The sequence below is a fragment of the Polychytrium aggregatum genome (assembly GCF_025602895.1).
Source record: "Polychytrium aggregatum strain JEL109 chromosome Unknown BJ171scaffold_133, whole genome shotgun sequence".
Classification (NCBI taxonomy): domain Eukaryota; kingdom Fungi; phylum Chytridiomycota; class Chytridiomycetes; order Polychytriales; genus Polychytrium; species Polychytrium aggregatum.
Window position 1 is genome coordinate 22,370 of NW_026516335.1, and position 24,261 is coordinate 46,630.

At 57.3% G+C, this 24,261-nt stretch overlaps 5 protein-coding genes across 5 annotated transcripts; 1 reads left to right on the forward strand and 4 right to left on the reverse strand.

The window, feature by feature from the left end:
* Window positions 1-7,303: 7,303 nt before the first annotated feature.
* On the reverse strand, window positions 7,304-7,841 carry BJ171DRAFT_540793 (uncharacterized protein). Its single transcript, XM_053112940.1, has one exon. It carries the CDS (start codon window positions 7,814-7,816, stop codon window positions 7,505-7,507), a length of 312 nt encoding a protein of 103 aa, XP_052961722.1. The 5' UTR covers window positions 7,817-7,841; the 3' UTR covers window positions 7,304-7,504.
* A 2,746-nt stretch (window positions 7,842-10,587) lies between these two features.
* BJ171DRAFT_540801 (uncharacterized protein) lies at window positions 10,588-11,582 on the forward strand. Its single transcript, XM_053112941.1, has one exon. The coding sequence runs from the start codon at window positions 10,633-10,635 to the stop codon at window positions 11,461-11,463; it is 831 nt and encodes a 276-aa protein (XP_052961723.1). The 5' UTR covers window positions 10,588-10,632; the 3' UTR covers window positions 11,464-11,582.
* Window positions 11,583-12,580: 998 nt separating this feature from the next.
* Window positions 12,581-16,456, reverse strand: BJ171DRAFT_606392 (uncharacterized protein; the record flags this gene model as incomplete). The annotated part of the gene is made up of 3 exons (XM_053115217.1): window positions 12,581-15,781; window positions 15,922-16,028; window positions 16,171-16,456. 3 exons carry the CDS (start codon window positions 16,454-16,456, stop codon window positions 12,665-12,667), a joined length of 3,510 nt encoding a protein of 1,169 aa, XP_052961724.1. The 3' UTR covers window positions 12,581-12,664.
* Window positions 16,457-17,472: 1,016 nt separating this feature from the next.
* BJ171DRAFT_614437 (uncharacterized protein) lies at window positions 17,473-18,700 on the reverse strand (the record flags this gene model as incomplete). Its single annotated transcript, XM_053115313.1, has 2 exons — window positions 17,473-18,407; window positions 18,619-18,700. 2 exons carry the CDS (start codon window positions 18,698-18,700, stop codon window positions 17,821-17,823), a joined length of 669 nt encoding a protein of 222 aa, XP_052961725.1. The 3' UTR covers window positions 17,473-17,820.
* A 1,497-nt stretch (window positions 18,701-20,197) lies between these two features.
* On the reverse strand, window positions 20,198-23,577 carry BJ171DRAFT_451170 (sulfate transporter family-domain-containing protein). Its single transcript, XM_053108212.1, has 6 exons — window positions 23,147-23,577; window positions 22,900-23,011; window positions 22,621-22,796; window positions 21,600-22,367; window positions 20,907-21,407; window positions 20,198-20,694 (listed from the first exon to the last, which is right to left on the reverse strand). Exons 1-6 carry the CDS (start codon window positions 23,429-23,431, stop codon window positions 20,359-20,361), a joined length of 2,178 nt encoding a protein of 725 aa, XP_052961726.1. The 5' UTR covers window positions 23,432-23,577; the 3' UTR covers window positions 20,198-20,358.
* Window positions 23,578-24,261: the final 684 nt, after the last annotated feature.

The window sequence follows — 24,261 nt, forward strand, 5'->3', positions numbered from 1 at the left end:
TCCTTTCGACTTCATATTCTTGAGTATAGTATTGTCCGAGGTCGTCTTCCAGTGGTGCGTCGTCCGGGACACCTTCGTCGGCGTCGGGGAACTGTGCTGGACTGCGGGTCGTGTGGCGACGCAGCTTGGACACATGGAAGACAGGATGGAGCTTGCTTCCAGGTGGCAAGTCCAACAGGTAGTTGAGGGGACTGGGTCGGGCCGCTATCTTGAACGGTCCTCGGTACTTGGGCAACAACTTCTTTGACTGGGCTTCGGGGACCTTGATGTTGTCGGCGTCCAGGTAGACAAGGTCTCCAACTTCAAAGGAGACATCCTGGTGTCGGCGGTCGTAGTACTTCGCCATCACTTGTTGCGCATCCGTGAGCGCGTCGGCGATCATCTTGTGTCGGACTTGATGATCTTTGACAAAGGCACTTGGTTTGGGAGGCAATCCAGCCGTGGACTCGGTCAGTGTCAAGGAGGTGGGAACATCAGGCTGGAATCCGTAGAGCGCCTCAAAGGGGCTCAAGCCAGTTGTGCTCGACTTGGCGGTGTTGTATGCAAACTCTGCATGACTCAGCTGTATGTCCCAGTCGTCTTGGCTGGTCGAGGCGTATGTCCTCAGGTATTGCTCGAGGGTGCGGATCGTCCGCTCGGACTGTCCATCCGTTTGTTGGTGGTGCGAGGTTGACATGTTCAGCTTGGTGCCGAGATGGTCGAACAGACTTGTCCAAAACAAGGAGGTGAATCGGGGGTCTCGATCACTGACGATGGACTTTGGGAGGCCGTGGTGCTTGAACACATGCTTGAAGAACAGCAGTGCAAGGTCAGGCGCGGAGCATGTCGTCTGGCACGGCACAAAGTGTGCCATCTTGCTGAACCTGTCGACAAAGACAGCGATTGCATCGTGGTCCAACTTGGTCGTCGGTAGATGCGTGATGAGATCCATGGACATGCTGGTCCAGGGGCGGTCGGGAACAGGCAGGGGTTGCAGCAATCCTTGCTCTCGGGTCGTGCGTGACTTGACCATCTTGCAGGTATGGCAGGACTCGATGTACTTCTCGACGGTGCGCTTCATTCCAGGCCAGTATGCGACTTTGGCCAGTCGGTCGTATGTCTTCTCGACTCCAAAGTGTCCAGCGAGGGGCGAGTCGTGGACCTCTTGGAGCAACTTGGTCTTCAACGACGGAATGTCCGGCACACAGACACGGCTGTCCTTCTTCAGGAGGAGCAGGCCATCACGCACTGTGTACTCGGATGATTCGTCGTCCTTGGGGAGCTTAGACACCTTTCGGAACAGTTCTCCGAACTGTTTGTCGTTGGCGATGTTGTCTCGGACAACATCCAGCATCGTGTTGTCGACACTGACAGTCGACTCGTACAGTGACGCCAATTGGTAGTCGGGGCGTCGGGACAGTGCGTCAGGCACCACATTGAGTTTGCCTTTCTGGTATACAACCTCGTAGTTGTACTCGGCGAGGAACTCCATCCATCGCGCTTGGCGTCGGCTCAGGTTCTTCTTGGTGTCGAGGTAACGCAGTGACTGGTGGTCCGTCACAATCTTGAAGGGCTTGGCGGTACCGTGGAGGTACACTCGGAACTTCTGCAGCGCGTAGATGATCGCAAGCTGCTCCTTCTCGTGCACGGGATAGTTGATCTCGTGTTGGGACAGTTTGCGCGACTCGAAGGCAACGGGCCTTCCCTCCTGCATCAAAACAGCTCCCACCGCAAAGTCGGAGGCGTCGGTGTGCACGGAGACATCCGTGTTCGGGTCGAACACAGCGAGGACAGGAGCGTTCGTCAAGGCGTGCTTGAGGGTCTCGAACGCTTGGCGTTGTGGGTGGTCCCACACGAAGGGGCACTCTTTGCGGAGTAGGTCTGTGAGTGGACCGGCAGTGCGCGCCAGATCGGGGATGAATCGGCGGTAGTAGTTGACGAGACCGAGAAACGACTGCACGTCAGAGACGCATGCGAGCGGCGGCCACTCGACCACAGACTTGACCTTGGCGGGGTCGACTTCGATTCCTCTTCCTGAGACAACGTGTCCCAGGAACGGGACTTGATTCTTGAAGAACTCACACTTGGACAGTTTGGCATACAACTTGTGCTCGCGTAGCTTGGCCAGCACGCGGGCGACATGACCTTCATGGGTCGCTTCATCCTTGCTGTACACAAGGATATCATCCAGGTACACGATGACAGAGTTGTCGAGCTCTTGGCGGAACACATCGTTCATCAGCTGCATGAACGTGGCAGGTGCGTTCGTCAATCCGAACGGCAGCACTAGGAACTCGTACAGTCCGTAGCGAGTCCTGAAGGCGGTCTTGTGGACATCATCCTCGTGGATGCGGATCTGATGGTAGCCTGAGCGGAGGTCTATCTTGCTAAAGACCTTTGCTCCACTCAGACGATCCATCAACTCGTCGATCCTGGGCAACGGGTAGGTGTTCTTGATGGTCTGTTTGTTTAGTGCGCGATAGTCGACGCACATCCTGAGATCACCTTCTTTCTTCTTGACAAAGAGCACTGGTGCACCATACGGTGACTGGCTCGGGCGGATGAACCCATGGGCGAGGAGGTCATCCAACTGGCGCTTGAGTTCGTCCATCTCCGTCAGCGACAGTTGGTACGTCGGTCTTGACGGAGGCGACGAGCCTGGTTCGATGTCGATGCGATGATCGACGGTGCGTTGGGGTGGCAGGCATTGTGGCAACTGGTCGGGGAATACGTCCTTGTACTCGTCGAGCAGCTTGGTCACCACAGGCGGGGGACCGGGACCGGCTTGGTCGGTGTCGTCGACCTCACGCACGACACAGAGGAACGACGTGTCCTTCTTGATCAGCCTCTTGAATTGCATGGCTGAGAGGAGAGGTGGCATGTTGGGTGAGGCCATGCCCTGCAGGACAATGTCAGGGCCAACACGGACAGTGCGGCCTTTCCAGTCGACGACTGGAGTCGGCTCGGCACGAGCAAGCCAGCTCATGCCGAGGATGGCATCGAACTTGGTGTCGATCACTTGGAACAACAGGACAGGATGGTACTTGGGATGGAGGGCCACTCGCAGGACCACTTGGTGTGTGCACTGCTGCACACGATCGTCTGCAAGCGCCACACTCATCGGCGACTTCTTCTTGGTTGCATGTATGTTGAGCTCCTGGAGCAAGCGTCTGCTGACAAAGTTGCAGCTTGCTCCAGAGTCCACCATCATTCGGACGGTGTGACCTTGGACGGTGGCAGGGAGGTACAGCAGGGACTCTTCATGGTCCTCCTGCACAGCCTCCTGCACCATGACTTGACTTGGGGGAACGGGCGACACTTGGTCTTGGTTGGCTTCATCACGGCCACTCGGACATTTTGGATAGGGTTCGGCCATTGCGGGGGCCTGCGGCGTCAGCACGCCATTGCACACGACGTCCACGGCTTGCGGACACATGTCGGAAGCATCCGACACACACGACTTGACAGGGGTGAGGGCACAGGCGGTCCTGTCCCTCAAGGGTTCTTGATTTTCTTTTTTGTTTTGGTTTTCAATTTTGGTTTTCTCTTCACGTTCGTGGAGAGGCAGGCGGCTTGCGCCACCATGCACCTCTCGCACGACGCACAACACTTGGTTTGTTTCTCCTTCGGGGGAGGGGGCGAGGTGAACTTCCTCTGGAGACGCGTGGACTGCATTGAGCAATCCACGGCGTTGGTCTCCTACTAGGGCTCCAGAGCCACCTAGTAGGGTCGGCCGTTTCCCGACTTCATGGGGCACTCCTTGGCCTGGTGTCCCGGTCGGTGACAGAAGAAGCAGGAACCATGGCGGAGGTCCTCCTGCTTCTGTCTGTCCTTGGGGGAGACAGTGGCAGCTTGCTGGAACCGGGAGCGGGGAGGGCCACGAGCCTCCATGGCGTTGACGTCAACGTCCATGGGCTCAGGCATGGGTCTTGCGGGCGGGGCCGGGCGAGGCGGACGGGCTGGGACGTGATGAGACCGATGGCCGCCTGCCAGCTGCGGGTAGAACTGGCGGCCATGGTACTGGACGTTGTCGAGGTTCTCGGCAACGTCCATCATCACGTCCAGGGACTTGCGGGCATCAGGGTTGCTGGCGATGTACTCTCTGATCTTGGGCTTGAGGCCCTTCTGGAAGAGGTACATCGCATCAGCAGAGCCCAGCTCCTCAATCTGGGAGGAGAGGTCTTCAAACTCCTCGATGTAGCGGGTCACAGAACCACGCTGCACGAGAGAGTATAGCTTGTCACGGGCAATGAGTTCAGCATTGGGGCTGCCGAAGCGGCGACGGAGGCGGTCCTTGAAGTCGTCAAACACACCTTCGCTCTGCTCGTCGAACCCTTGGCGGCGGTACCAACGGTACGCCTGGTCCTTTAAGCAGAGCTTGGCGGCGACGATGTGGTGGGTGGGGGCGACTTGGGCAGCATCGAGGTAGTCCTCGAGTTGCTGCAGCCAGTCCTCCACCGAGGAGGAGCGGCTCTTCCCAGTAAACACTGGGGCACGGAAGGTCTTGAGGAAGGCTTCCGGAAGTGGGCGGGGGTTGCTCATGGCAGGGGCAGGCTCCAGGGACAGAGAGGAGAGTCGGTCGGCAAGAGAGGCGGGATCCAGCTTGAGGATCTAGAAAGAGGACAAACAGGACGAAAACAAGACGAGGATTTCCGATGCTACCATGTAACGTCCACTACTGGGACGTTGGGGCAAGACGGGGAGGGAGGGGGTACAAGACAAGACAGGACGGGGCAGAACAGGGCGGTGCTAGGCTACTCTAGCGGACGGGTGAGCTCGGGGAGCACTTACGTTTATTCACGATAAAACCGAACTCCAGACAAACGGGGGGAACGGGGGCAACCCGCAGGTATACCCTGCGGTGGCCTGCCTGCGGTGCGTGAAAACGCAAAGCGCAGCACAGGTCACGACCCACTGCGCCGCGCAGTACGCGCAGTACGCGCAGCACAGCGTCGGAGATACCATCTCCTAGGCCTCATCTGTCCGGCTGGCCGCACCCAGGCCATGCTGGATATCTGCGAACGCCACAGCATCGACAACCGGTACCGCTTCTCGCCTCCCAAGTGCGAGGTGCTGTACTCGGCCTGCAACGTCGACCAGCTCCATCCCGCCAAGCTGTACGGCACCGAGCTGCCCAAGGTCCTCCAGTTCCGCTACCTCGGTGTCATGGTCGACATTGACGGATTCCGCCCGGACCTCCAGTTCGACAAGCTCCTCCGCAAGGTCCACATGGTCACCGACACCGTGGTTGGACTCGGCATCACCCTCGGCAAGGTCTCGGCCAAGACCATCACCCAGGTCTACAAGACCTTTGTGCGGCCGACCCTCGAATACGGGATGGCCATGGACATCCCCGACCCAGCTCTGCGCGACCGCCTCGACGACGCCCAGATGACGGCCCTCCGCACCATGTTCCGCGTCGGCCCCGGCACTCCCGTCGGTGCCATGCACCTCAACTGCGGCCTTCCCAAGATGTCGGTCCGTGTCAAGATGCTGGCCCTGCAGAACTGGGCCCGCTGGGACGACCAAGTCTCTGACGGCGACAAGATGCTGTCGATGATCCTGCGCAACAAGATCATTGCGCCCTACCACCCCGACCAGTTCCTCGGCCAAGGAGTCCGAGCCGATCCGCACTGGGCCATGGTGGTCCGCCGACAAGAGGCCGACCACTCCCTCACGGCCACGGAGATCTACCGAGGCAAGACCCGACACCAGCCGCCGCCGCCCGGACCGCCCCGACCCCAGCCCGTCCCGATCAAGACCCTCATCTTCGAGGACCACATGAAGAACGGCTTCGACCGCTCCAAGCAGCTCACCGCCGCCTGCACCCCGTCGACCAAGATGTCGGGACTCTGGGAGGCTCGCGGGTACCAAGGATCCATGATCATGCTCATGTTCATGGTCCGATGGCGACTCGGTGCTCTCCCAGGCCACTTCAGATTTGGCTACCGCAAGTGCAAGAACCTGGCTCGACACGGATCCGGGATCGACTTGACCAGGACCCACGCACAGCAGTGTGTGGATCCGCATCAAGTCCTGGTCCGCAAGGTCGCAGCCCTCAAGACGGCCCACCCGACTTGGGTGGAAAGTGGTATAGCCGGAGTGGGACCAGTGGACAAGCTGCTGGACCTGCTCAGTTTCGATCGCACTCCCCCTCGCAGTCGCACCCCTCCCGCACTTGGATCACTTGCTGCTCATGTACCCGCTCCCCGCACTGCCTTCCGAGCATTCGCACTTGGTGCACACCCAGCACCACCACCCACTCCCACACCCAGTGTAGTCCCACCCTTGCAGTCTCTCCCTGCACCCTCATCACAGCGTAGTATAGTGTCAGCACTTGTCATTCCTCCACCCCGACCCCCCCTCGATCCTGCTGTTCCCTTGTGGGAACTGCTTGAAAATGTGTTCACCCACTTGGTCTCAGACCTTGTGGGCAGCTGAGGCAGCACTAGGCTGCAACAGGAGTAAATAGGCTTGCCTGTGTACTCAACGTGCCGGGGTACCAACCTGTTGGACCTGATGGCTTGTCTTCTTGAATAAAGTTGACTATAGTAACAAAAAAAAAAAAGGTGGGGACTTAGTACCTCACTCCGACCAGAGTGTGGACTTAGTGCCCCACCACCCCGAACCGAGCTCAGACCTTGCCTCGGGGTCGAACTGGGGAGGAACCTCAGAGTCTGGCTCAGAGTCTGGCTCAGAGTACTCCCCTGATGGCAACCAAGACTCCCTCCCGAACCGAGACCGAAACCGGGCCAGGGAGACGAATAGAAACATAGTCTCTGGCCTCGAAACCATAGAGGTTCCCACGCCCTCCCAAGGACGAAGTACTGACCCGATCCCAGAGTCCGACGATGACTTGGGACTGGGTCAGACCCCAGGATACGAGATAAATCCCGAGTACCCCTCCCACAGACAAACTCACACTCCTTTGAGGGCAAGTCCAGACCCAACACCGCACAGCAAACCCTGGAGTGGGTTCGAGTTGATACTAGAGAGGGACTTGGAGAAACCAGCCCCTGACATCCCGGAGCGGGACTTGGAGACATGCGACTCCCTCTGGGAGTTATTAGAGGGAGTGTTCACCCGCATGGCTCGCCGTGTGGGCTGGAGAGTCGGCGAAGGCCGCAACAGGGGTGTATGAGCGAGCTTGGCCACCCACTGCCGGGTATCCTAGGATACTGATGGCATGTTGAATATTCTTGAATATACAACTATCAAAACAAAAACAAAAAAAAAAAAACGACTATCGATTGTGAATGTCGAGTTGTCGTTGTCGAGTCATGGGATGGTTCTGTCGGTTGATCAACATCAGCAATTGTTATGGGACAGCACTATTGTATATTGTATGTATTGAATGTATCGAATATCAAATACAACATCACTCGGCCATTGCTGCTTCATCAAGTACACCTAACCTAATCCACACTTTGGAATCATGGTGTCTGATGGGTGACGGCGGTGCAATTTGGTTGAATGTTGGATGTGGTAGCTTATTACTTTGGGAGTGGAACTCAAGGGATCAGGGTCACTTGCCGAGTTGTTTGAGCCAGAAGATGGCATCTTCGTGGCCCTGGTCAGCGGATTTGCGGTACCAGAAGACGGCGATGTCGATGTCCTTGAGGACACCCCAGCCCCATTGGTAGCAGTTGCCGAGCCGATCTTGTCCATATCGATTCCCTTGCTCGGCTGACTTGCGATACCACTCGACCGACTTGGTCCAGTCCTCGGTGACTCCCCCTCCATAGCAGTAGCACTCTCCAATCCACAACTGGCTATCGCTGTGGCCTTCGTTGGCGAGTTGCTCAAAGATGCCCGCTGCCTTCTTCCGGTCTTGCATTATTCCGAATCCTCGGACCAGACACAAAGCCATCAAGTGTTTGCACAACCAGTTTTGGTCCGATCCGAGCTGGCAGAGTTTGAAGAACATGCAGGATGTGGGTGAATCGGATTTGCATTCGTCTGCCAACCACGCCAGACACTCGTGCTCTCCAAGCTTGAACTCATCCGATTTGTTATCTCGAATGATCTTGATGCCCTTCTGTTGGTTTTGTTGTGTGCCCCGGCCGAGGTAGTGCATCCACCCAACCATGTGGGTAGCGATGGACTTGATAATCGGATCGGTGGACAGGTTGCTGACTTCATGCCAGTGGTTGAAGGCATCAGCGTCGCTCTGTTCGACACCAAGGCCGATGAACGAGAACCATCCACGGAGGAACACGATATGGAGTCGGCCATCGTCACTGCCTTGATCTGCAGCCTTAGAGTACCACTCGATTGCGTTGTTATAATCTTGATCGACACCTTCGCCTGACTCGTAGTATCGACCGAGTGCAACTTGGGCTTGTGCCATTCCACATTCTGCAAGACTGCGAAACATATCGACAGCTTTGGTGTGGTCTTGGTCGACTCCAAGACCGTTGCGATAGCATCCAGCCAAGTGGAACTGTGACATTGTGTGGCTTGTGTTGGCGGCGATCTCCAAATGGCGGAAGATTCGCTGGCGGATAGCTTGCTTCTTGGATTTCTCCAAAGACTGCCGGCCGGAGAGATCAACCTGCAGTATTCTTGCCAGGAAGTATGATGCGGCAACATTGCCGTTATCGACTAGATATTCAAGCCAGGATCGGCTAGTTTTGACTGGATCCTCGCAGTGTATGGAGAGTACAATCTCGTCGCTCGGTGTGAGTTCGACCCGCATCTGTCCGTCTGGATGACACAGCCCTTCCTTCCGACACCAGCCGTGGAAGAGAGGCAGCTTGGAGCTCAGGAGGGGTCGGGCACGCCGGCACACTCGGAGCAGGGTCTTGATGGTGCTGTGATCGAGGGAGAGCTGGAAGCTGTCGTTGCAGCAGATGATGGTGAAGATGTCTGGGTTGTGTTCGAGGGAGAGTTGGGTGATATTTGGCATCGACGAAGCTGTGCTGTCTTCAGCTTGGTTTTGGTGAGCGGCAGATGATGCTGTGGTTGAGGCAGACTCGTTCATGCTGGCCATGTTGATGGAGACAGGAGGGAGGCAAGTGGGTGACGGCGATGGACAGATGAAAGAGAGACAGATTGTGGCAAAGCAAGCCAAACGCTGGCAAGCCAAATACTGGCCATTGCGCACACACACACAAGCCTGGCTCGATCCGTTGGTTTGCTGGCTGGAGTCGTTGTTCCTCTTGCACTGCCACATGCACTGCCGCATCCATCGATCATGGAATCGATCATGGAATCGAACATCATGTCGAGTCCTGCATTCTCGCCAAGGCAAGATGTAACAGCCATTCCATCCAATTCCACATCGACTGCAACACTATGGCTCCAACTTGCTGCACCGAGTACCATCAAGCAGGACCTGAGAGTGTCCAAGGTTACCATTGCAGCGATTGTGAACGGGTGATACATTCGGTCCATCAAGAAACGTGGCAGTCACTTTCTGGCATCGGCGAACAAGTCCGCTGATCCATGTGCTCCAGCGAGCAAGCCGTGCGATAGTTTCCCGTCCTGTTTGGCAATCTCAGTGTGGTGCATTCACTCGACCCTCTGGGCAGTTCCATACTAAATCGATAGCATGATACTCGGCCTTCTCGAGTCGCTTGGCTTCCCGGCAATGTGAGCACACCGGGAGATCGAGTCGCTTGAATCGCCGTCGCAGGATCAGGCTGAAGTACAGCTGTTTGTCCAGTACTCATCCATTACTGCAGACCAAGGACATTGTGGGTGCTCTGGATCCACTTGGTCGCCTGGGTGGCGTCTTTCGCTTGCGGTGAACCATCCGAGCGAGACAGCATCCTTGATCCAGACCCAGAAACGCACCACTGAATGGTCACGACCAACGCGATGTTTTGAGGTAACAACGTATCTGTTCGACGACCAAAATCCGAGGTGTCCTGTGTTTTATTGAATTGGGGGTAGTTGTGCTGCCCGCAGTCTGCCTGCGGGTCCTCTGGATGGGGCATTTGGCTCAATCAGAGACTTGCTTGCAACTCATTCCCTTCAAATGCAGCATCCAAGTCCCATGTCTGCGGAATCGCCATGACCCAGCGGGCTCGTACAAAACAGACATTAAAACCACACCATTCTGTATTGTGTGGCTTGCCTTGAACCCAGTGGCGACATCAAGGGTGAGGGACGCATCCAAAGACAAATGCACCACACGACTAACTGCAAGATTCCCACATATGCCCGGCTCCTTCATGGATTACTGCTGTCCCGGTGGAAGCCGGCAAGCTGGCAAACGGAGATCCCATCGTGGAACATGCCACGATCAACCTGTGGAGCTGATCTGGCATTGCTCATTCGCGCCTTGTAAAGTCTCCACGAACGACAAGTTTGATTCAGCGAGTCTGCGTTTGACCTCTGAGCAACCCAATCCAAACGATCGAGCTGGATGACGGAAATCAGATGATGGCCGGTGCCACCGTAATGCGAATACACAGCAGTGAAAGCAGCACAAGCTGAAGTGGAAACCTCATTTTACCCTGCACGAGTTTCCAACATCGCTGTTGAGTGGTCGGCTGCAACCCATGCTTGTCGACAGGAAGTATCAACCAAGGGCTCTCCAGACATCCCCAACAATAACATCCCAACACCAACATCCAAGCCTGCTGCGCACGCTGTCGTCTCAAAACCCGCTTCTGCTCCGCCGTTCTTGCTCTGCTGCCGTCGTCCATGCCTCCTCTGCGCAAGAACTTCCCCGCCTCCACAGACTACGTCGACAGGAAGCATGGCCCGCCGCCGAGCCCCGAGGAGCTCGATGCCCTCTGCGCCCGCGCCGACGAGCTGATCGCCAACCTCGACCTCGAGAAGGGCTATGCCGCCTTCAAGGTGGCTGCCTCCTGGAGCCATCCCCAGGGGCTGATGGGCTTGGGCCTCTGCTACCGGTTCGGCTTTGCTGTCGCCGTCGATCTGAAGCAAGCGTTCGAGCTCTTCTGGGACGCATCCAGAAAGGCGCACCCGCAGGCCATCTTCATGGTCGGCCACTGCTGCGAGGAGGGCATCGGCGTGGACCGCAACCTCGAGGCCGCCCTCCAGCACTATGTCGTCTCGGCGACCTTTGGCCACCTGGAAGGCATGCTCAAGGCTGCCGAGATGCACGAGGCCGGGCTCGGATGTGCCCACAACGAGGAGCGGGCGCTCTTCTTCTACAAGATGGCCGCCGAGGCCGACCACGTCCCGTCGATCCTGCGGGTCGCCCGAGCATTCGACTATGGATTCATCTATCCCCAGCGACCCAGGGAGGCTTTTGCCTGGTATCTTCGGGCCGCCCGCCAGCACAGCGCCGAAGCCCAGATCCAGGTTGCATGCTGCTACTACACCGGCAACGGCGTGCCCAAAGACCTCAACCGATGCATCGAGTGGCTGAAGCATGCCAACAGCCACGGATGCAGCTATGCGAGGAAGAACCTGGAGCTCCTGATGCACGAGGTCCAAGGCAAGCAGACTCTGGAGCCGCCTCCGAGCCACCTCACCGACAGCAGCAACCACACAGCGCCGGAATAGCAACTTCAGCTTCGGCTTAGCGAAACAAACTGCTCTTTGGACGACCAGACTGCCACCAGTGCCACCCACTGCCAGCTGAAACCACCTGCTGGTCCATCAGCGCATCGAATGCTTGTATCGAATGCCTCCATCAATGCTTGCATTGATTGCACACTGCAAGTCTCGCAGCGACCGTCCGAGCAGATGTCTTCTTCTCCAACGTTCACCCTCCGGAGCTGTGCGATCGATTGGTGCAGTTGAGACGGCTGTCCCGGCCTCGAAGAGGCATAATGTCGCATCCATGAGTGGCCGTCCCTCCCGGCATCATGGTTGAATACACTGGCTGTGTCGTCCATGCGGCAGTCTGGACAAGCAAACGATACCTGGTGCATCTGGGCGAGCAACAGGAGTCATGGATCGGATCGGATGTGAGCAGCCGGGGGCTCATGGTGGTGCGCTGTCTCGGCTGCCTCTTGGCCCTCATTGTTGGTCTGCAGCATTATTCCTCCTTCAACCTCGCTTGTTCTGGACCTCGGACACTATTGAAGACTCATCCTGCCAGCGACGAGATCAGCAATAGACACAACCGAATGATGCATGGATTTGGGGCTATCTTCGATGCCTCGCAATGTCTACAAAGCACGATCAAAATTGGATCAGTATCATGCCGCTGATGCAAATGCTTGAGATTGTGACGATGATCCTTTCGCCATCTCTTTGGAGTTAGAGCAAAAAACACGAATCGAGGCTTCGGAGACAGACCTTGGTTGGTATTTTGAACGGTTCTCTCCAGCTTGGAATAGTGGTGCGCTGTGGGAAAGGAAAACGCCCACGCCGAGTTGATGAAAACGCAGCACGAACGGGTTTTACTCATGGCCTCACCGGTGATGGAGATTGCTCCATGTACCCAGGCAGAACACCGCTGGAGCGACATGAGTATCAAGCGTGTAGCCATGGGGAGTGATGAAGTGAATCTTGGTGGATCGATAATACCAAATAGAGTAGCCTCATATCTCAAAGTGGTGTTTGATTCCTTCACTTTGTGACTCGGTGCGGGCCGGCAATTGACCAACTGGCAACGTATGACCATCAGACGGGTTCTGATGACAAGGTCATTTTTCAAACAAATTTATTCAAACTTCTGTATAAAAACACTAATTTGATCTCAGAACACAGGTGTTCCCCGTTTGCATACTCAAGAACTGTCTAGAAACTGAAAAATCTAACGAGCATTCGGAGTAGGAACAATGACTGGAATTGAGGCGGTCAAGATGGCGGCGCCGTTGGCTGCAACAAGAGACGCAGCCGTTGGCGCGATTGTCTCGGTAAGAGTCTCGGTGAAGGTGGCAGTGAATGTCGCGGTAATGATACCCGCAGTGATTGTGTCGGTAACTGTGGCGGTGGGAACAGCCGTGGAAGAAGTGATGGTTGTGGGTTTGATCGAGGTGGAAGATGCTGAGGAAGTGTGAGTTGAGGAAAATGTGGTGGATGGGAACGTGGGGAATGCAGTTGTGGTCGAAGTGTGGGAAGTGCTAGCGCTGGTGATGGTACTGGGCTTGGCGGTGTTGGAGGCAGTCGACGAGGAGTGGGAGGTGCTGGCGCTAGTGATGGTGCTGGGCTTGGCGGTGTTGGAGGCAGTCGACGAGGAGTGGGAGGTGCTGGCGCTGGTGATGGTACTGGGCTTGGCGGTGTTGGAGGCAGTCGACGAGGAGTGGAAGGTGCTGGCGCTGGTGATGGTGCTGGGCTTGGCGGTGTTAGAGGCAGTCGACGAGGAGTGAGAGCTGCTAGCGCTGGTGATGGTACTGGGCTTGGCGGTGTTGGAGGCAGTCGACGAGGAGTGGAAGGTGCTGGCGCTGGTGATGGTGCTGGGCTTGGCGGTGTTAGAGGCAGTCGACGAGGAGTGAGAGCTGCTAGCGCTGGTGATGGTACTGGGCTTGGCGGTGTTGGAGGCAGTCGACGAGGAGTGGGAGGTGCTGGCGCTGGTGATGGTACTGGGCTTGGCGGTGTTGGAGGCAGTCGACGAGGAGTGGGAGGTGCTGGCGCTGGTGATGGTACTGGGCTTGGCGGTGTTGGAGGCAGTCGACGAGGAGTGGAAGGTGCTGGCGCTGGTGATGGTGCTGGGCTTGGCGGTGTTAGAGGCAGTCGACGAGGAGTGAGAGCTGCTAGCGCTGGTGATGGTACTGGGCTTGGCGGTGTTGGAGGCAGTCGACGAGGAGTGGGAGGTGCTGGCGCTGGTGATGGTACTGGGCTTGGCGGTGTTGGAGGCAGTCGACGAGGAGTGGGAGGTGCTGGCGCTGGTGATGGTACTGGGCTTGGCGGTGTTAGAGGCAGTCGACGAGGAGTGAGAGCTGCTGGCGCTGGTGATGGTACTGGGCTTGGCGGTGTTGGAGGCAGTCGACGAGGAGTGGGAGGTGCTGGCGCTGGTGATGGTACTGGGCTTGGCGGTGTTAGAGGCAGTCGACGAGGAGTGAGAGCTGCTGGCGCTGGTGATGGTACTGGGCTTGGCGGTGTTGGAGGCAGTCGACGAGGAGTGGGAGCTGCTGGCGCTAGTGATGGTGCTGGGCTTGATGGTGTTGGAGGCAGTCGACGAGGAGTGAGAGCTGCTGGCGCTAGTGATGGTGCTGGGCTTGGCGGTGTTAGAGGCAGTCGACGAGGAGTGAGAGCTGCTGCTAGCGGTAGAAGCATGCGAAGTGCTGGAGCTGGAACTTGACTTGACAGTGGAAGCCGAAGCGGAGGTGTGAGTAATAGCGGTTGAAGTGTGGGGAGTGCTGGAAGCGGAGCTGGGTTTGACCGTGGCAGTGGAAGTGTGAGATGTACTGGCGGAGGGAGTGTGGGAGATGCTCACGATCGAGCTGGAAAGAGTGGCGGTCGACGAGTTACGCGAAGTGATAGTTGAGAAAACCGACTGGGTGGATGAAGGGGTGATACTGAAACTGGTAGTATGAGTAGAGAAGACACTGGAAAGTGTAGGGAAAGCGGTAGTGATGGGAAGAGTAGTAGAGGGATTGGTTTGGGAAGTAGTTGACGAAGCGATGGCCGAGGAAGTAACGACGGTGGAAGGAATAAAGGTGGACGAAGCGATGGCCGAGGAAGGAACAAAGGTGGAAGGAACAAAGGTGGAGGAAGGAATGGTGGAGGAAGGAATGGTGGAAGGAGCAGAGGTGGATGACGCGATGGCTGAGGAAGTAACGACGGTGGACGAAGGAACGATGGAAGGAGCAAAAGTGGAAGAAGGAACGATGGAAGGAGCCCCGGTCGCACTTGTAGTGAAGGCTGATGACACAACTTCGGTGGTGGAAGTGGTGGGAATAGCTTCGGTGGTAGTGTTGACCGAGATAGAAGTGGTGGAAACGGGAAGAGTAGTACTGGTGGTCGCAGACTCGGTGGTAGTAGTGGTGGTGGCAATGGGCTCGGTGGTGGTGGTGGTAGTGGTGGTAGGCTCGGTGGTGGTGGTGGTGGTGGTAGTAGTGGTGGTGGTGGTAGGCTCGGTGGTGGTGGTGGTGGTGGCAATGGGCTCGGTGGTGGTGGTGGTAGTGGTAGTAGTGGCAATGGGCTCAGTGGTGGTGGTGGTGGTGGTGGTGGTGGTAGGCTCGGTGGCAGTAGTGGTGATGGTGGTGGTAGGCTCGGTGGCAGTAGTGGTGATGGTGGTGGTGGCAATGGGCTCGGTGGTGGTGGTGGTAGTGGTAGTAGTGGCAATGGGCTCAGTGGTGGTGGTAGTGGTGGTAGGCTCGGTGGTGGTGGTGGTAGTGGTGGTGGTGGTGGTAGGCTCGGTGGTAGTAGTGGTGGTGGTGGTAGGCTCGGTGGCAGTAGTGGTGATGGTGGTGGTGGCAATGGGCTCGGTGGTGGTGGTGGTGGTTGCTGTAGTTGTTGCCGTTGTATCCGCCAATGGGGCGAAACATCCATTCTCACCATTGGACCATAGCTTCTGAACAACATAGACACTTCCGTCGGTTCCCGTTACAGAACCCTGAATGTGATTGCACAGATCGCCAATCTCATTTCCCTGTCCATCAGTCCAAGAAGTCAAGGTCGGATCAGTAATGACGTCAGCGAGCTCAGCAGAGGCTACGGCCTGCAAGTTGTTCAGTTCCAAGGCATCGGCTCCACATCCAGTGGCGCAGCCGCTTGTACTGAGATCCGGAATGGCTCCGTAGTACAAGAATTGGGTTTGGGTGCCGGAAATGCTGCTGATGTCGACATAGCCGTGAAAGGCGCAGAAATCAATGCAAGATGTCTTTCCGCCGGTAGTGAGCGTATATCCGCTTGCAAAGTGGATGGGATAATAGCTGTTGGTTGTCGGTGCGATGGTTCCAGTGCTCACGAGGCTCAGCAGCCACGTCTGATTGATAGCCAAATAGACCTATGTGTCAGCAAAACTGCGTTCTGCGATTGTACCTATTGGCACTCCGATCATGGTTGCTTCACCGAACCATGGCTTGGTGTTGGAACTTCACCATGACGTTAGCGTATTCACTGTACCTCGATGTCGCTCTTGTCGGAAGTGGCGGCGAGACTGCCACTCAAGCTGACGGAAGCGGTGAAACTGCCGGCACCGATAGCCGAGCCTTGAGGGCTATATTCGGCCACTGGCTCGGTTCACGGTTTGATTCATATATTCGAAGGCGGTGTTAGATTCCCGGGCATGCTCTCTGTTGCTGTCGGCACCAATGAGATTGTGGGATGTTCAGGGTAGCTTGCTCCAGCAGCAAAACGGCGAGCAGTACTTACGGCCAGAGACATAGGACGAGCCGGCAATGGCGCCGTAGAATGTGTCAAGTTGGCTCTGGTAGCTAACACTTCCGCCATAGTAAATTGGGCTGATATTGACACTGGAAAGGACGGGGCCGCTGCCAAAGACGAGATTGGCAGTGGTGGGAATGCTAGGTGTGTCGTTGATGACTTGGATGCTGCTCGCGGTGGCTGGGACTTGTCGAGTGAACAGCCGGACGACGGGAGCTGCCGCGGCGGTGCCGGCGAGAACAAGGGCAAGGAAAGATGATTTAGAGAATGTCATGTTGGCGGACAATCCGAGCAGGGATATGGGGAGACGGAGACAGCAGTTGGGGTTTACGGTGCTGCCGAGAAGCGTCGTCTGCGAGAAAGAGGTGAAACAGCGGCAGCGGGCAGGATATATACGTTCGGAGCAAAGGCCAGCAAGACCAGGACCAAGCTGCAAGCTGAAACAGGAATTGCGGAACGCCGGTGCGGTGCGGCCAACGACTGGCTGGAAACACAAACGTGCGCAAGCGGAGTGTTTCTTTGCAACAAGCTTGGTGGCGTAGCACATGTTGCAGAGGAAGGCAGCAAGGGGCGGCCGGGGCGGTGGAGCACAACGGGGCGATTGCGACAGGCCATGCGGCGAGCGTGCACGAGCGCCAGCACGTCACATCATTGGTGATGCTTGCATGGCTTGGCGGCGGCCAAAGGCCGCTCTGGCTCTGTACCTTGGCACCACGACGGCACGTTCGTCGAGTGGGCAACGTGGCACGGAACGTTTCGCGCGCACCAACCAAGACAAAGGGCGCTCCACCGGCAGAGCCCGAGCCAGAATGCCAGCCCGAACGTGCCTGGTGCCTCGAACTGCCAATATATTGGTCAATCGAAGTGCACTGCTTGGTACGACGCCGACTCGACCAGGCCTGCGGCAAGTCCATCTCCCTTTGTGCAGGCCCCGCATCGCTGTCGCCACCCCAGGCCCCCTCCCGTCATTGCTGGCGGACGCATCCTCGTCCCCCGCCCTCCAACTTGGGCGCTCCTGGGTCGCGGAGGTGGCAAATTTGCTCCGTGTCTGAGCCAGACGGGAGGTGCTCGCATCGGGGGGGGGGAGGGATCATCCCCGATATGTCGGAAACAGATTCCTGATGGCAACAGCAGCAGAGCGGAAAGGGATTGTCAAAGACGGCGGCGCCGAGATACGACTTCACAAGTTGCGAATGCATCACCCATCCAGACTCCTCTAGGCCTCGGATCATGCATTTGACTGCCACAGCGCGATACAAGTGCACTTTGTTATAAAGCATCAATATATTGTGGGCTCTCGGTCAAATATCAGCAGTTACGAATCAAATCGTCCTCCATCAAAGTGACAGCTGAGGCAATTGGCCAGAAAAGCGAACAAGTTGCAAAATTTAATGATGGAGCATTAACAAAGGGCAGGGGAGAGTGAGCTAGTCGATCGGGGTTCCCCCACGAGCACTAAAATCCATATCGAAGCCAGGGAAGAGTGAAAGGAGCTTAGAGAACATATTCTGTGATGCAAATCGAAACGCTTCCAAGACAGAAAGACTGAAGGACTGAAGATCGCAGTGGGTTGAACTGATTCGACTTTATAATCGAGGTCGGCGAGTCGGACTGGCGCGCCATGGATGGTGGGGACACTTAAGGGCCAGGAGCGCCGGCGGTGGTGGTGGTGGCAACGGGAACGACAGTGGTAGTGGTGACAACGGGAACGGTGGTAGTGGTGACAACGGGAACGGTAGTAGTGGTGACAACGGGAACGGTGGTAGTGGTAACAACGGGAACGGTAGTAGTGGTGACAACGGGAACGGTAGTAGTGGTGACAACGGGAACGGTAGTAGTGGTGACAACGGGAACGGTAGTAGTGGTGACAACGGGAACGGTAGTAGTGGTGACAACGGGAGCAATAGTAGCCGAGGAAGAAGCAACGTATCCAGAGGTGGAGGCCGAGGAAGAAGCAACATATCCAGAGGTGGAGGCCGAGGAAGAAGCAACATATCCAGAGGTGGAGGCCGAGGAAGAAGCAACGTATCCAGAGGTGGAGGCCGAGGAAGAAGTTGAAGACGAGGCGACGTAGCCGGAGGGGGAGGCAGAGGCAGAGTAAGCAGCCGAGGAGCTCGAGACGGGATATCCGGTCGTAAGGGGAATGCACTTGTAGACCGAGCTAGCCGTAGCAGCGACCGAAGAGCTGGCGGTGGTGGTGGGAAGTCCGTACGCGTTGACGGTCGCTGTTATCGTCACGGAAAAGTGATGAATGTGGGAATCAGCGGAGTTGGTGCAATACGATGTAAAGTTGCGATATGCCGCGACAACCGATATCGATGCATTCCACAGCAAGCAATGTCGGTTGACTGGTACCGCCCCTCAAAGCCCAGTGAGGTTTCTGGAGAATGTCGCCTTCAAGAAATACAAGTGACATGGAATCTAAGGAGTACTTACAGGACTGGACATAGGGGGGAATGTAGGCGGCGTTGACGGCGGCAACAGCCAGGAGCGAGGCAGCGAACAGGGAAAGCTTCATTTTGGCGGATTCGAGTGGTGTTTCAAAAATGGAAAGGCGGGCGTTGGCGGACCTTGCGAGGAGGTTTCTACGATCTATGCTCAAGGCAGAATCTAGCGATCTCGGCGTGAAGATGCGGAATTGAGTAGTCAGGGCGCACGGAGGCTTTATATCGTTTCGCTGTGGAGATTTTAGGTTTTGTGTCCCAGTGATGCAGAAAGCCGCATAATTTGTGCTGGAACCATCAAACGTGCCTCCGCGCGGAACGAGAATGCCGGTCTCGCGGTTCAGCCATTGGACACAAGTGTCGCGAGCGGCGTCAGAGCAGAAGCCAAGTGGCTGTCGAGATGGAGGACAATGGCAACAGGCAATGAGCACGCCGCGGCAGCTGGGCTTGAATGGCGATGGAGGGGATAGGTTGAGTGGGTGAACTGGGCGAGTCGACTCGAGTCGGAGCGCGATGCAACGACTCGGGGCATGGAAGAAAGGGTGGAGCAAGTGAGCTGCATCAGCAAGGAATGAGGCCTTGACCTGATTTGATGGCATGAGACGCGACAGCGCGCCGACAGAGATTCGTCGGCGGTGACAGGCCACGGGCTTCAATCCGATTGGCGGACCAGCGCCATGGGCAGCCAAGCGGCAGAGGTCCAGCCCGAAGCAGGACGTTCCCGAGAACGTGCGGCCGTTCGGCTGTGCCAGGGGTGCAACGCGGCCATGCGCGGCTGGTCGCGGTCGGGGAATCAGCCAAGAGCCGATTAAGGAGCCGGGGCGTGGTGGCGGCGGCGGTGCCATGAGTCTGCCGCGACGTTGCCAGTATCACTGCGGGTCGGTTGCGGAGCCGCGAACCGGCTCTCAGCAAGTCCGGCACGCCGGGTTACAGGCAGATCGAGTCAGTCACATCGCGCTTGCATGATGGATCGCTGGAACGAGTACTCCGTCGAGGATGTCGCTGGGGGTGCCGTCGAGGATGTCGTCGAGGATGCCGGTTGCTTGCTTGGGCTCGCTCGTCACTGGCACACCGACACGCATCCCCCGCTATTCTCGATGGCCGAAACGCAACCTGCCCGCTGCGACCAAGGTCTCCACGTTTCTCCCGCAGGCACGTTGGTTGCGTGTTTCCAACTGGGGGGGGGCAGTTGTGTCTGAGCTTCTGCCTGGCAACTGTTGGGCTTCTGTTGGGCTTCTGTTGGGCTACTGTTGGGCTTCTGGTGGTCTGCAGCTGCCTTTGTCAAGCCGCATGGGCCCGCCGGTGGGGAAAGCCGCTCTTGCCACCTGGCCGCCGCCGCCGCCACCGCCCTGCGGCCTGTGCTCTTGGCTTGCAGCCCATGTCCTTGCTTCCAGGCGTGCCTTCGAAATCACCCTTCGGATTGCGTGACCGTCACAGCGCCTCCGGGCACCGGCTTCGGTCCGGCTCGAGGCCCGATGTCGCCCAAGCCTATCCGCCTCCTCCCTCTCCTCCGCCTGCGTTTCCCCCCCCCGTCAAGTCCACAGCACCATCAAAGAGTGCAGGACCACCAATCCTCTGGAACGTGCAAATGTGTCCTATTGCAGGCCAGTCCACAGATACGAGAAAGCACGGACTTTGCCCGTCTCTCCTCACCCCCCGCTCTCGCATCAGAGGAATCCACGACCCGGGATCTTTGAGCAATCCACCCGCCGAATGCCAGGATGCAAACCCGCTAGTTTGGTGTGATTGTGACAGCGTGGCCGAGCTGGAGCATGACTCTGTTGCCGGCAGCGGCATCCTTGTCCTCCGGCTCGTCGTCGGGCTGGTCGAACGGATTGGTAGGCGGGTTGTTGCCCCTGGCTCGCTCTTCCTCCTCGACCTCCCGGTCGATTGCGTGGATGCCCTCTTGGATCGTGTCAAAGATGTGCTCCGATCCAACGAGGTCCAGGAGCCCCGAGCGCCGGAAGAGCACAATGTGGAAATCGTGCAGACCGGTAAAGTAGATGGGGAACTTGCGTCGCTTGAACGAGCGTGTGATAACCTTGAGCATATGGATTGCCGCCGAGTCCTAAACGATGAGCGAGGCAGGTTAGGTACGCCGCAGATTGCCGAGCCCTGAGCGAGTAACGAACGGGCAGGCCGACGGGGCCAGCGATGCATTTCCCTCCGTTCACCACCACAGCCAATGGCTACACCTATGTGTGTGTCAGTTCGAGATGCCACCCAGTCCCACCATCATCCGCGCATGACTTTATGGCAGTAAACGGCCCGCCGACTCACCATGTCGGTGCTGTTCTTCAGATCAATCAAAATGTAGTGCGGGTTATGTCCGCCGTGGTCGTCACCAGTGACTTGGACGGTGCCGAGATCGGTGTCGCTGCCGCGCAGATCTGTGTCTCCGCCAAGTGTGCTGTCGCCACCAACCAACACTGGGTTGACCTCGCGGGCGTGCTGCAGCGCCAGTTTCTGTTCGGCTCGGATCAGCAAGTCAATCTTGCGCTGGAGGGTACCGCAGTTGTAAAACATGATCGGTGCCTCGATCTTCATGATCAGGACATTGTCAAACAACTCAGCCTCAGGGTGCTCCTTGGTGTCGACAAAGTAGCCACTGTCGTTCGTGATGCCGTTCGGCACCCAACCGAGGACGGACATGTTGACGATGGTGGTGTGTCTGAAGATGATGAGAGAGGCCAGGAGCAGGCACAGCACAATGCCATCACTGATCGTCGTGGCCAGGGTGAGGGCCCAGGCAATCAGAAACAGGGCCACCTCGATCCAGCCCTGCCGTTGAAACGAGAACCGGTGACAGATCAGCATCGAAGTGAAGGGTATGCGAGACGAGAGGGTGCCTGCCAACTTCCTCCTCCGATCTACTCTCGGGCACATGCCGACGACACTTTGCTGGTATCATCAAGCTCATCCAACCACGCATCATGGTCCCCAGCCTGACCTCGTCAGCCACACAAGACCTACCCGAATCTTGAACACAAAGATAATCTCGCCCCATTCGATCAGGTTGTATGCAGCCACAAACACAATGGACGCCAGTGTGCTCTTGGGCAGGAACTGGAGCACCGGGACCAGCGTGACGAACGCTATCAGCACCAGAATCGCTGCAAAGAGGCCCGCGAGAGTGGTGCGTCCACCAGCCACCGCCAAGATCTTGGATCTGGGTAGCGAGCCAAAGGTGACATAGCATCCCATAAATGATCCCACGAGGTTGGCTATGCCAAGGGCAAAGAGCTCGCGGTTACCCGAGGGCGAATACTCGTTCTTGAGACCAAACTTCTTTGTGACCGTCTGGGACTCGACAAACCCGACGATGGTCAGGATGATGGTTGGATAGACCAGTCGCTGGATCATGGGAAAGCTGAGAGGCGGCAGGGTCGGCGGCGAGATTTGGTTGTTGAACCGACCCAGAATGTGGATTCCCATTGAGTTGAAATCGGCCGCGGCCGAGACCGAGATCATGATGATAACAAGCAGCAGGATTTGCGGCATGAGACGAAGGGCACCGCTCTTGTGGCCGTATTTTTTCTTGATCGTTTGGATGCTCAGCAGGAAGGCGATGCTGACGATGCTGCAGGCCAGGGTCTTGAAGTTGGTCGTCGACAGGTAGTTACACACCTCGGTGAGCTTCTGGATGGTCGAGAGCTCGCCAGCGGGATGGTCGTTGATGCCGAGCAGTTCGGGAAGCTGCTCGACCATGATCAAAGATGCTACACCCGTGACAAATCCAGTCTGGCATGAGGGTGTGAGAGTGTGAGGGTGTGAGAGTGTGAGAGCGTGAGAGTGTGGAACAGAGGCCGAAAGCAGTTCCCGGATCAATGGCAGTACAACCACAGTCGCAGCCACACACTGACACAACCACAGCCATAGTCACACACTGACACCGACACTGACACTGACACATACGACTCGCGTGGCCAGCGCAGCGGCACCAAAGCAGCCATCCGGCCCCGATCCGCCCACAGCGCGGTATCGGCAGACATACCAGCAAATAGCCGGACAGGATATTGTCGATGAAGCCGGCTTGCAGGGCCGAGAGGATGAGCAGAAAGACGCCAACCAGAAAGGCGAGACTGGAGGCGAGCTGGTCCGTGCTGTAGCCGTTTTGCGACTCCTGCAGCACAGTGACGCCGACGAGAACACTCGACAGAGCTTCTGGGCCTACAGAGCGGTCGCAGCAACGAGGGTGTCAACAAAAAAACAACCAACAAACCAAGAAGCATGGTCGGGCACGAGCTGCGTGCTGGCTGCTGCTCATTCGTACCAACGGAGAGTTGTCGCGACTGGCCAAAGATGGCATAGATAACGACTGGGAAGACGGACGAGAGCAGCGCACGAATCGGCTGAACCTGAGCAAGCGTGCTGTAGGCGATGGACTTTTGTGGGGCAAAGAATCATGTGTGAGGCTGGGAGACAGGCTGTTGGCTGAAAGGCCCATCGTTGGCCGACCTGGTTTCGAGCGGCGTTTCGAGAACAACCGGGCATGGAGCAATCTGCTCGAACAGACGAACCTGCGGAATCAGGACAAACGCGATGGTCACGGCAGCAACAATGTCTTCGCCAAAGAGCTTTAGATTGTACGACAGGATCTGCGGGATGATGGGAAACGAAGTGTAGACCCAGGAGCGGATGTGCTCTCGGGTAAAGCTGCTGCGAAGAGCCCGGAGCTTTTCTTCCAAGGCGCCGACCTGGTGGCTGCCGTAGGATTCATGGATAGAGGCGATGGCCTGGCGGCGTTGGTCGGTCGTGACGGTGCTGAGGCGGCTGGAGCGCTTGCGCAGCGCCTGGCTAACCATGACTGTCGAGCTTGCTGGCGAGGGTCGGGTCGGGTCGAGGCGGTGAAGGCCCTTGGTTGAGCGGGCCAAGTAGGATTTATGCGACGAGGGCTTGCAAGGGCGAGACCAAGGGCAGGAGGCGAACGTGGGGCTCGTGGGAGAAGACGTGTCCCTGCGTGCAAGCATGCATGAATGTACAGGGATATCACCTGGCCGCCACCGGTGCGACACCGGGAGCGCACCGGGAGCGGCGTGTTTGTGCATGGGTCTGACGAGCCAGTACAGAGCCCCAGATTCCAGCAGCGGTGCTGGATCGTTACTGTAGACGCAAGTTTCAGTTGCAGTTCCCGGTGCGTCGTCTGTGGGCTCTGACGAGCCAATGTCGTTGGCGGGGTTCTGGTCGGTGTGGAGAGACAGGGTTGTTTGTGCTCTCGATTAACATTGCACACCTCGATTGGAGATGCACATTGCATCACAGCTCGGCTCTGCTGGATCTGCTGGCTCTGCTGGATCTGCTGGTTTTCAGACACGGACGCGCTGTTGTCTGTATGCAATTGAGGACACGTCCGTCCGCTCGGGGCGGGACACAGCACGCACACGGGCTGTGACTGTGGACATGCAGGCGCTCGCAGGAGTTTTATTCGGCCGGGTCGGGCCAGTGTTGCGCCGCGAGGCGCGGCCATGTTCATGGAGTCGAGCCGCACGAGGACCAGCACAAGCCACCGCGGTCCCTGCGGCAAGAATGCGCCCCTGCGGTCGAATGCATGCATCCGGAAGGGCGAGTGGCCGATTCGCAAAGAATACACCGCGTGGATGGTTTAGTGTGGATTGGCGACAGAGGCTTGCACCAG